The 12,435-nt window shown below is 35.8% G+C and overlaps 1 protein-coding gene across 1 annotated transcript; it reads left to right on the top strand.

Moving 5' to 3' along the window:
* The first annotated feature begins 180 nt into the window (after positions 1-180).
* On the top strand, positions 181-12,352 carry Msh6 (DNA mismatch repair protein Msh6). Its single transcript, XM_080156222.1, has 22 exons — positions 181-356; positions 983-1,155; positions 1,758-1,814; positions 2,073-2,318; positions 2,668-2,742; positions 3,004-3,127; positions 3,470-3,666; positions 3,813-4,034; positions 4,440-4,939; positions 5,771-5,991; positions 6,399-6,484; positions 6,980-7,019; positions 7,424-7,592; positions 7,900-8,068; positions 8,365-8,454; positions 8,826-8,950; positions 9,137-9,508; positions 10,177-10,300; positions 10,488-10,766; positions 11,122-11,203; positions 11,608-11,774; positions 12,048-12,352. The coding sequence occupies exons 1-22, from the start codon at positions 197-199 to the stop codon at positions 12,210-12,212; spliced, it is 3,843 nt and encodes a 1,280-aa protein (XP_080012348.1). The 5' UTR covers positions 181-196; the 3' UTR covers positions 12,213-12,352.
* The last annotated feature ends 83 nt before the right edge of the window (positions 12,353-12,435 follow it).

The raw sequence follows: 12,435 nt of genomic DNA, 5'->3' as shown, positions 1-12,435 counted from the left end.
TAATGTTTACATATCATAAATGAATTTACATCCTAAAATTTGAATCTTTGATTTAAAATTGTAAAGAATGGTGCTAATGACATGAATTAAAATTATAACTAGTCTTAATTTTTTTTTGTAGTTCATATATATTTAATAATTTATCAAATAATACATATTTTATTATATTTACGATAAAACTGATTTCAGATGAACAATGCCCCAAACTTCCTTGTTGAATTTTTTTAACAAGACCCCGAAAGGTCAAACTCCAAAGGGTAATACAACAGGAGATACAAAGTCACCGCTGCGGCCAAGCAACAACGGGGACAATAAAGTTAAAAAGGATGTTGTAGAGACTGGAAGATTTCAAGCAGGTACATATAGAACATGCTCTGCATAAAATTTTTGACATCCAAATTTGATTTATTAGGATAACTTAAAATACCTATACTTACTTCTTTATGAGAAAAGCGCAGTTAAGTTAAAATGCAGGTGTCCCAAAAAATAACAAAAAAGGGATTTAACTTGTTTGTGACTTGAAATAATCAGTCGCAATGCATTCACATTTTCACTTCTGGTTGTGTAATTTGTATGAAGTTAAATTGTTGAGTAGTTTGGATACTAAATTATCCCGTACATAATATCAGTACAACCCGTAGCCAAAGCTCGTCTGTTGAGAGCGTCATTCATAATTGCATTTGGGACACCTGTCATGCTCGGCGAGTGTGAGGTGATAATGAGCAGCTCCCATATGACAGTGTGTCTTGTCATAACGTGTTTGAAAACATGGAGCTTTAGTTGGCCCTAGACTCTATACCACAGTGTCTTTCCTACTACATAACTGTCAAGTTCTAAGCACTAAGAAACAATGGCTACACAGTACACAAGTGTCAGTCCTGCATTCCTAACCAGTGTTTACTCATTATTGCCCAACCCTGACCTTCATATGGCAGGTGTCCAACTTTACTTAATGAGATTTAATGAAATAATATTATTTAAGGACGTTTGGTATGGGCCAAGTTGGCTGGTTATCCTTGGTGGCCAAGCATGATCTGTAATAATCCATCCACTGGCAAAACAGAGAGAAAACGCGAAGTTCATGTTCAATTCTTTGATGATCCTGTGACCAGGTCCTGGATTGACAAGGATCTGATTAAACCATGGTCAGAGAAGGTAAGACATAATGTATAATTCTACGCATTGACGTCTGACTCGATTCTGGGCCATGACCACGTCTTACTAAAAACTTGAGTAGGTAAAGACAGATAATATTCCAAAAGTTTTTAAATTTGATTGTTATAATTCCATGGGGGCCCTGAGGTCCATTAAATGAATATCTTGTTGTCTCTGGAATCAAGTGTCTATTTAATTTTAACTTTTAAAGGTAACATTTTCACTAGATTCATGCATCAATTGTAAGAGTTTTTAGTTTTTCTTTAAACTGTTTTACATTTTCACACATTTTCATCTGACATTAAAAAATAAAATAACCACGTAAACAAGCACAAATTCGTCAAGGTTGGTATCACTCAACGATTCTTGGGAATAATGTGCCAATTTCTTCTATTAAGGCACATCCCCCATCCCTCTTGTAAAAAACAAAACAAAAGGACGGTGGTTAGTTTTTTTTCTTCTGGTCATTATCATTACCCTAGTTTATACTAGGTACATTGTAGCCCTACAGGGTTAGGGTCCCTGTAATATGGCATAAAGATAAAAACTAACCCCCCTAAACTAATTAATGATATTCAAGATTGATCTGTTTCCTATACTAGGTTGAACATAATGACTCTGACCCAGTATGGAAGAAAGGATTAGCAGATGCTAAAAAGGTACTAAAATCAGAAAACTGGCATATTATTATAACATTATGAATGCTGAAAAATCTGCTTATTTTTGATCAAATCATATATTTCACTTAAAATCGAGTTAAAAAATGAGTTTGTTGAAAATGATAGTTTTAGCACACTTGGTAAAAATATCCCCTCCAACTCTTTAATTTTTTAATATGTATCACTTGTTTTTATAAAACAATTCCATGAAACAATTATGATAAAATTTACTTGATCGATTCAAATATTTATTGACAGGTCGAGAACATGAGCAATGAGGAGCGTATCGACCTGCTTCTTGTTGACCATCTGCCCAGTGATGACGAGTTCGACTCAATTGCCGACGCAGACGCGTCTACTGAGGTCAGCCCTGGCAGCAAGGAGAATGACCCGAAGGCCGCGAAGAGTCCAAGTGCCAGCCAGCCGAAGAAGCGACGCCGCATCCTGACTCTAGATTCAGACGATGATAGTGGAGACGATGCTACCTTTGAACCATCAAAAGCTGTAAGTTCTTTAATAAATATGGACATAATTTTTGTACTTATCTCATAATCAAAGTATCATAGAAAGATAAAAATTATAAGGTATTTGACTTTCTAAAGGTATGATATATTAGAGTTTATGATGTTTGGTATTATTTTTAATTGGGCAAATTATTCTCGGAAGATAATCGATCCCAACAAATATTTTTCATGTTCTTGGTCATATTTTGTCAGATTAGATAGAAGGCAGTGTTAGCTAAAGCTTTTATAAATCAATATTGTAAATGTAGTAAAAACTACCTATACAGCAACACAAATAAAATGAATCAACATTTTTTAACACATAGCTCTTTATCAAACCTGCTTTTAAGGATTTGGACAATACAGAGGAAGATGATGAAATTGAGAGTGGTGTCAGTGAACATGAACCCTCATCTGACGAGGAGGTACATTTATTCAGGGACTAGAATATACCTTAAGGAAAACTACAACTAAGTATAATTTGATTTAGCTCAATACTTACATCGAGGTATGAAACATGCCTTTCGTGCTTTATTGTCAGGTGTGCTATATAAGATTGATTAAAGTCTTTGTGCTCCAATTAGTTCTAAAAATTCAAAACGTTATTACGCAATACGGATGGATTTTCAAATGAGAAAAATTTAGATGCCGGTTTAGTTTCTAGAAATATATTATTATTTGTTTAGGATGATAGCCCGGTCAAGACTGGTTTAAAAAGAAAACGCGGGGAACCTAGAGGAAAGAAAAGTGCTACAGCGACACCTGCTTCAAAACTAAAGTCATTTGGGGCTGGAAATCAGTCTACACCAAGTAAGATTTTGATTCCTTAGTCAGAAGGAAGGGATAGTTCAATAACGGGCATTTATCAATGTTAGCTTCTCTGTGTATATAGTATTTTTACATCAGGTTTAGTTTTGTTATTTATTTGAAAAGGAAATGAAACTAATTTTACTATTATGATAATACAATAGGTATCAAGTCTTAGATTTGTGATTGTGAAAGTTATAAATACATAAAATGGGTTGAAAATATATACAACCCTGACTATGTATGCAATATTAATTTTCTATATAAATTAGTCAATACATTGTTACATGATATTTTAATCACCTATCTTTTCATTCTAGAAATAATCGATTATTTTCCTTTCAGAAACGAACCCGTTTGCCTCATTTGGTGCCAAAAATACTCCTAGTGCTTCACCCTTGCCAAAAGTGCACGATAGCACTAAAAAGAAGCTTGCCCAGTTTGGAGCAGATATTTCTCCATCAAAGAATGGTGAAGACAATGAGGAGACCCGGCGCTACAAGCATATGGATCATCCTTTCCTTCAGCCTGACAAAATTATGGTAATTCTTATAGCTTCATACCAGGGTTATAGGGATGGGAAAGATATTAAATTCAATTTCTTGGTTTTCTTTGACTTTGGGCCCTAGAATTGATGCAACTTTACCTTACAAATATAATCAACACAAATACAATATTTATTATTTAGGACAGAGAACGTCACCGCCCGGAACATGAGGATTACAACCCGCACACACTTCATGTGCCACAGAACTTCCTCGACTCGCAGACACCTGCGCAAAGGCAGTGGTGGGAGCTTAAGTCCCAATACTACGATGTTGTCCTGTTCTTCAAGATGGGCAAGTTCTACGAGTTGTTCCACATGGACGCAGATCTTGGGGTTCAAGAGCTTAACCTTGTTTATATGAAGGTAAGCCCCGTCTGCATTTTTTTATCCTATTATGTAGAATTTCCTTGTCTGAAGCTTAAGATCTCAATAACTACTGGACTGATTCAATTATCTTTTTGGGGGAAGGTTTACTGAGATTTCTGGATGATTTTAGGCTGTTTTGTTACAAGATTTCATTCTTGGGAATTGAATGGTTTTAGGCTATTTTTCTACCCATTCAATACCCATTTCAATTCAAAGTACCTAGATACTAAGGACACATTTACTAGTATTTTAATAGTACAGGTATAATTCTTTTTATTCAAAACCTGTTACAATTTTTGTCACTCTTAAATTGTCAGGAAAAGATATGACAGTAAATTGAAATAAACATTTTAATTTTAATTGTTTAATATATGAATGACACTTAAGGTTCTTTTCTTTTAGGGAGAGGTTGCCCATGCCGGGTTTCCAGAAGTTGCCTACTCCAGATATGCCTCAACTCTTGTGGAGAGAGGATACAAAGTTGCTCGCATTGAGCAAACAGAAACACCGGCTGATATGGACGAACGTGTCAAGGAGATGAAATCTAAAGGCAAGCAAGCAACCAAGTTTGATAAAGTTGTCGCACGTGAGGTGTGTCAGCTTACCACTCGAGGCACACGCGTCAACAACTTTTTGGACAGCGAAACATTTGAAGGGGAGCCCAGATATTTGTGGGCCATTGGAGAGATTTTGGGCAACAATACCTCCTCACTCACCTATGGCATTGCCTTTATTGACACCACAATCGGAACCTTCCATCTTGGCCAATTTGAGGATGATAAAAACTTGTCTCGGCTGCGGACAGTGGCTGCTCATTATCCTCCAACTGAGATTTTGTATGAGAAGAATGGGTTGTCTAATATTACCTACAACTATTTGTCTGCCTGTATGTCATCTGTCAGGTAATCAGTTCAGATTTCTCTTTTAACATTAAAGTAGTACCTAAGGTTTTTGTTGTCTGAGGCTTAAAATTTTGAAAGTTACTGAACCGATTGAGTTCTTTATTTTAAGGAAAGGGGCGTCGTAGCTCAGTGGTAACCCACTGAGCTACGGTGGTGAGAGTTCGAGATCTAGTCCCCATGTGGCAACTCGAATTTCTCATTTGAATACATTCACGCAACTTCCCCTGGTTGTGTAAGAAGGGGATTATTGAGTAAGTTTGGATACTTAATAGTCAAGTACATTATAACAGTACTACCCTTATCCCAAGCTCCTCTGCGGGGAGCGTCATTCATTACGGTTACTTAATTTGGGACATCTGCCATACTCGGCGAGGGTGAGGTAATAATGAGTAGCTCTCATGAGATAGCGGGTCAAGTCATAATGTTCTTGAACGTAGAGCTTGATAGCCCTAGTGGCTATAAGTATACAAAAGTGTCTCAGCCTAATCCATGACTACTTAGGTCCAAACCCTAAGAGACTATGGCTAATCAATCAATCAATCAATTCATTTTAAGGAATCTCAACATTGGTCCAGGATGCGGTTTTAAGCTATTTTCTTTTCTTTCGATCCCTGCATCGCATGTATAGAACTCCTAAATATTAGGGGCGCTGCTGCTAGTTGGTATAAAAGAATTAGCTTATGAGCATAAAATATTGTATAGTGATTTTATTTTTTTTGGAGATACGCTAAATATAGAATTTTAGAATCGTTATATAATTGAATTTGAAGTGTACTGGTTAAGTCATTTTTTTCAAATTTCAGTTACATATGAGTATTATACCTATCTTAGGCGTGAGGCTTTGAAGACAGGAACAGAATTTTGGGAGACTGATAAAACCCTAAACATTCTTGCCGAAGAGGATTATTTCGCCGGCGACGATAAAGAGTTTAGTTGGCCTGAAGGCTTGCAACCTTTACTGGAAACCCCCGAGGGAAGGGTGACACAGGCTAAACCTGACAAACAAATGGCTCTGAGGGCACTTGGAGCCATTGTATGGTACCTCAGACAAGGTGGGTTTTATCAACTTTAATCTTTGAAAATCGTAAACAAACTTAAAACAATAATTTTTCTTTGAGTAAATCTATTTACATTAAATGCCTTTTCAGTCTACCAGTAACCCTTTTGCATGAATATTATTTAGTTTGGGGATGTTTCAATAAGTTAATAAAAAATTTTGTGGAGATTTCTCTGAACAATGAGATCTACTATATAACTCTACTCTACGCTATTAATAGGATCTGTGAGATATGAAGACTTTTTGACCAATGAACATTTACTATGCTCGTCATACGTCTCTAAGGCTTTTTTTTCATATTTTAATAACATTATTTTTCATTTCTGTACTTTCCTTCTTACGAAAATATCAAGAATTATCAGAAAATATTTGTATGATATGTATTATAATTTACATACCTAGGTTTTTTGGATCAAGAATTGCTAAGTTTAAAGAGATTTGAAGAATACTTGCCAGTTGATTATCTCCTGAAAAAGGGAAAAAATGAGGTAAGCATGAAGATTAAATAACCTGAGGTGAATTCTTTAAAAACTTTTTGGCTCACTGCCTCACTAATATTATTGAGGCTCGCTAAAATTGTAGAGGGGATAATTTTGCCTCATTATTTTAGAGAGGCAGTGAGCTAAAAAAGTTTTTTAAGAATTCACCTCTGAACAAAACATGGGCGTTAAAATTCAATTAGAGCGAAGCTTTTAGAAGAAATCATATTAAACTAATAAAAATAGTAACTACCATTTTGAAAATATTGAGGATATAAAATAGTGAGGCTACTGCAGAAAAAGGACCAAGAAGGAAAATTGTAATATAAACACATACAAAGATATAAGAAGTATTTCACTTTTATAATAATCTTAGAAAGACTTACCTTTTTTGCACCTTTTAAAGTTTTGGATGGGAGAATAATGCATTACTGACCCACAAAAAAGCTGAGAATTAAAGGGAATTTCTGATTTAAAAATATTCAAATTTTTTAACCTTTTTAGAGTGAAACTGAGGAGTTGGCTGGCAAGCATATGGTATTAGGTAAACATATTTTACAAATATTTGTAAAGGAAAACTATTAATATACCTATTGGTTATGCGAATGTCATGAATCCATATAAATGTTCGCCTGACGTTATGGTTGATTTTTCGGCATGTTTGAAGCGTCAAATCTATTTTAAATTTTATATTCAGATTCCTGTATCGATATTCGATAAGGAATGTTCTATGGAGTGTGTTAGTTTTATGATCATTGTTAGACGATCATTGCGTCCACTGTAAACAAAAATGCAAGAAATCATTTAATATATTTTGATGAGACAAAACCATTTTTAACAGACTTTTTCTTTAAATTCAAATAGTTGGATATTTTTTGTTTGAAAAAATCTTAAGTTTTTGCATTAAATAAATTTGAGAGTCGTGTTCCAACTTCTTGTATTTTTTAGATGGAATAAGCATAAGAAACCTGGAGCTTGTTCCGCCTCCCGCCTCTGGCCTGGCGGACTCTGTTGATGGCTCGCTGCTGACCAGACTGGATACATGTCTGACCGCCATGGGCAAGCGAACACTGCGCCACTGGGTCGTCACTCCACTACTTCAGACCAAAGCTATCAGGTTGCTTAGTCTTATAGTACCTTTGCTTAATATAATGTCAAATAGTTGCTTATGAAAACGATGTAAAAGATATTTTTTGTCGGTGTTTATGAATTAAAATAATTAGGTACTTTAAATTATAAACTAGTTCCTTCGTTCTTAGCCTCTAAGCGCGGGCGAGGGAAAAGAAAATTGCGTAAAACCAAAGACTTCTATAAAGCTTCCCTGAAAAGTACGTCCAATTTGAACAAGCAATTCTTGTTTTCTTTAGCTTTAGACAAAAACCTCACTACTTTATACGTTTAACGCAAAAAAAATTTGCATATAGACAACGCCAAGATGCCATCAAAGAGTTGATGTCCTTCGACAAAAGTTCTGAGGCCAGAACTATATTGAAGAAAATGCCAGACCTTGAGAGGCTGATATCAAAGATACACACAGCGGGTGATGCCAAGAGAAGTAAATCTCATCCAGATTCTAGAGCAGTTATGTTTGAGGTATTTCAGCAGTTTTAATGAAAAAAAAATAAAAATTAATGTACCTCCTTATTAAACAAAATTACCTCCAATGTAGATTCTATAAAGTTTGAACATTGTTACTTTGTACAATCCAAGCACGAACCAATTTAATTCTTAAATTTTTTAATCTTACGAATATAAACATAAGTTTTAATTTTTGGAAAGCAAAAATTTTTATTATCCGTGGATAGTATCATCTGGGGGACATATGAATTAGTCTGTTATTGTCATATCCATCCCTTCATGTTAATATATACTTTTTTTCTATATTGTAGAGTCAGATTTATTCCAAAAGACAGATAATGGATCTGATAGTTTCTTTGGACGGGTTCAAGAGAACAATGGAGCTTGTTAAAGTTTTTAAGGTAACACTATTTATTTTCGAGCCTGCTGCTCTAGTAATTAAATGGTTGTGGTAGTACTTAGATAATAATAGATATATATTCACAGGAATATTAGAATAACTTTTCCGTTTAACATAGTTATATACCTACCTTAAAGATATACAGAGATAAAAATTTTCCTTAATTGTGTGCAGTAATTGGATGATTATCTGCCAAAAGTAGTACGTTGTATGTGTGTCTGTATACATGAAATTTTGATTAACTAGGCCATTTTCCTTGGGATTTAAATTTATTTAGCTTTAAGTGTTAGCAAGTTCTAACCGTTCTGTACCTAGGTTTTGTTTTTTCAATGAGGCATAAGTTTGCATGAAAACTAATGTTTTATTTTCTAGAACTCGGAGTTTGAATGTTCTATGTTGAGAAACATTACACATCTGGAGAAGGATGGCGGAGATTTTCCTGATCTCAGTCAGGTTTTGGAGTTCTTTGACAATGCTTTCGATCATTCTAGTGCCAGGTATTATTATTGTTTTTATATTTTAAGATATTTATGTATGTCTAACTAAGATTGAATTATTTTCTTAAGATTTATGTATTTTTTTAGAAAGTTATGATACGCTAGCCCTGCATAGATTTAATAAAACGCAATTGAATTATTAAAAATAACTTAAAATTCTGCTACTGAAACGACTGATGCCTTTAGGAAAGAGGGAAAGATAATTCCGAGTGAAGGAGTTGATTCTGATTTGGACAAAGCTAACGAAACTCTGCGTGAGATCAAGCGTGATCTGGACGCCTACCTGAAAGAGCAGAAGAAGCACTTCGGTTGCGATGTGAAGTACTGGGGCACAGGCAAGAACAGGTTCCAGCTGGAGATTCCAGTGGACTGTGTAGGTCGGGCTGGCAACAAGTACACCCTCGCCAGTGGTACCAAGAAGCTGAAGCGCTATACAACCCAGGAAACTGAGGACTTGCTGGCTCAGCAGATGGAGGCAGAGGCCGCGAAGGATGCTGCGCTGCTTGACATTCAGCGCAAGATGTTTCATCAATACTCAAAGCATGCCAAACTTTTTATGTAAGTTTTTTTCTTGATTTTACCAGGGAAATAATAAGGATATAAAGGGGGGGGGGGGGGGGGCGAAAGTGACACTTTTTGAAACCAAAACTAAAAGTCAAAGGAACTCAACTAAAAAAAGAGTTACAGGTCTGACATTTTGCATGGCAGTTGCTTTATAGGGGTACAATATGGAACTGTGAAGAAACGGCGGCGCAACCGCCGAAAACCGCCGAGAAAAGGCAACAAAAATTACGGCGGGAAACGGCGGTTTTCGGCGGTTGCGCCGCCGTTTCTTCACAGTTCCATATTGTACCCCTATAAAGCAACTGCCATGCAAAATCTCAGACCTGTAACCCTTTTTTTAGTTGAGTTCCTTTGTTGACTCTTAGTTTTGGTTTCAAAAAGTGTCACTTTCGCCCCCCCCCCCCCCCCCCCTTTATTATAAAGTTATCTTGGATATTAAAGGAAAGTATATTCCTTTTTTTCTTTTTTTAAGTAGAAGTTTTGCTTTTTGTGGATAGAGAGAATACATAAATGCCGTTATCTTTTTTCTAAATAAAACCTTCACAAACGGACAAGAAATTCACATATGATGAAAAGTTCAATTTAGTTTAGTTAAATGAGTTAATATCTGGGTTTCTTACATAGAACCGTAAAAGGGAAAATTAATCTATTCTCTTTTTCAGGAAAGCAATTGGTTGTATCAGTTTGATAGACAGTCTTCTATCTCTGACATCTTACAGTGCCAGTCTGGAAAACTCATGCTTTCCAACGTTTGTTTCTGCAAACAAGAACATCATCGATATCAAGGTTTGATATTAGTTGTTAACACTCAATTTGTGTCCAGTCCAATAATGCTTAGCCTCCCTCAATCAGAATGTCTTCAAGTAATTCGTAGCTATGTTATAACGCCTGTTAAGTTTAAAGATTTTTCCTTCTTTTCAACAACAAGTGGTCATTCATTTTTTACATATGTATATTTTTATATTTTTTTTAGGAAGGTAGCCATCCTTGTCTAGACCTGCAAGGCGAAGCTTTCATTCCAAATGACACACTTCTGGAGCCTGGCAGGAACCTGGTCATTCTAACAGGACCTAACATGGGCGGTAAATCCACCCTAATGCGTCAGACTGGCCTGCTGGTGGTGCTGGCACAGATAGGCACGGCTGTTCCTGCCTCAGAGATGACTCTCTCTCCCGTGGATAGAATATTCACGAGGCTAGGGGCCCAGGATAATATTATTGGGGGTGAGAGTACGTTCCTGGTTGAATTACAGGTAAACTTTTAAATCAAATCAAGTAGTTTCATGTCATATCCTATTATAAAAAGTTATTATGTCTAAAGGTTAAGATTTCAACAGCTACTGAACCGATAGGGTTCTCCATTTTAGGGAAGCTTCGTTTATGTCTTTTGATGGTATTGGGCTTTTTTTTATTTTTAATGTCAAGTCTTGCAATGATTTTTAGCTACTTTTCTGGCCTTGTTTACGTTTTTAAATCTGAAGTCCCTAGATTCTAGGGGCGGAGCCGCTAGTCTAAAACTTAACCTTGAAACAAAAATACCTACTAAAATAAGATAAATAGTAATTTTCGTTCAAAGCCATCTCATATTTATATTTGTCTGATTTACAGGAAACAAGCACAATCCTGCAACATTCCAGCAAACATTCTCTGGTATTGATTGATGAACTCGGTCGTGGCACAGCTACTTATGGTAGGAATTTTTATTGTTGTATAGATTTGTATAATGTTAACTTTATCGTATGACAAAAGTTTGATTATGATTTGAACGGTTGGAAAAATCCAAAAATCTTTTATTATCAAACATGTTGTCTGGTTACTTTTAGATGTTGTCATTAATTGGCAACTCTTCTTATACTGATTGTGCCACAAATAGGCCTATTCATAATTAAAATGCAGGAACTGGGGATTATGACCTGTTTGCTGTCCAATTATTTTGTAACTAGTGTATGGCGTATTTTAAGATATTTTATCCTTTGTATTATGTAAAAGTAAAGAAACACACTTTTAGGTTATGTATTGGAATTTTTTTTTCATTTGCCTTTGAAAAACTTTTTAACTGCCATTAGCATACATACATACCTCTTTTTCTTCCAGACGGTACAGCCATAGCAGGAGCAGTCGTGTCTGCCCTGGCCAAGAAAGAGGCAAGGACCTTGTTTGCCACCCACTACCACACCCTGTCTGAAGATCTGGGCAGTAATGTTCACTCTGCTCACATGGCTTGCATGGTTGAGAATGAAGGACACGAGGATATAACACAGGTAGGACATCAGGGACGCTGAGTGCCTATAGATGCGCGCGCAGATTCTAAAATATATGGAATTATACAAAAGAGGAATGATGTTTCTCTGTCCCCCCCTAAGGGCGTCAAGGGGCGTAACCGCAACTAGTGGATGAGAGGACAAAAACTTCACTGAATACCTTTACAGTCATCCTTTAAGTATATATGAAAATTCAATATTTCTTTAGAGATCTTAATTACTATTATACCTGTTCGTTCTTGTTAAAATTAAATTTATAATATTTTGTTAAAGGAGACCATAACCTTCCTGTACAAGCTGGTGGACGGACCCTGTCCCAAATCTCACGGATTCAACGCGGCCAAGCTGGCAGGACTCCCTGATTCTATCATCAGAAGAGGCTATGAGAAGGCCAAGGAGTTTGAAAACAATGAAATGAGAAGGAAGAGAGGAGATTAGAATATTTGGCGCCAAAAATTAATGTTATTGCCATAAGCAATATGTGCCATTTTTCATACGCTTAGCTACCATGCATTTTTATTCAACAATTCTTCAATTGATATTTATGATTTTTAAAAGAATGAATAAAATAAAATGTATACCTAAATAATTTCAAGGATATGATAAAATAGGCCTAGGGCCAATAAAACTGGTATCTTTAGTAATAGATACCGAACGCACC

The sequence above is a fragment of the Acartia tonsa genome, chromosome 4, assembly GCF_053477335.1.
Source record: "Acartia tonsa isolate MP-2025a chromosome 4, ASM5347733v1, whole genome shotgun sequence".
In the NCBI taxonomy this organism is placed as follows: domain Eukaryota; kingdom Metazoa; phylum Arthropoda; class Copepoda; order Calanoida; family Acartiidae; genus Acartia; species Acartia tonsa.
Note: the sequence above shows the minus strand (reverse complement) of the source record. Positions and strands in the feature narration are given on the sequence as shown.

Bases quoted from the DNA above. Each gene is read 5' to 3' on its own strand.
- Msh6 (XM_080156222.1), top strand. From the start codon at position 197: ATGCCCCAAACTTCCTTGTTGAATTTTTTTAACAAGACCCCGAAAGGT. The intron at 2,743-3,003 runs GTACATTTATTC...TTATTTGTTTAG, and splicing joins AACCCTCATCTGACGAGGAG to GATGATAGCCCGGTCAAGAC. The intron at 7,593-7,899 runs GTTGCTTAGTCT...ATTTGCATATAG, and splicing joins CTTCAGACCAAAGCTATCAG to ACAACGCCAAGATGCCATCA.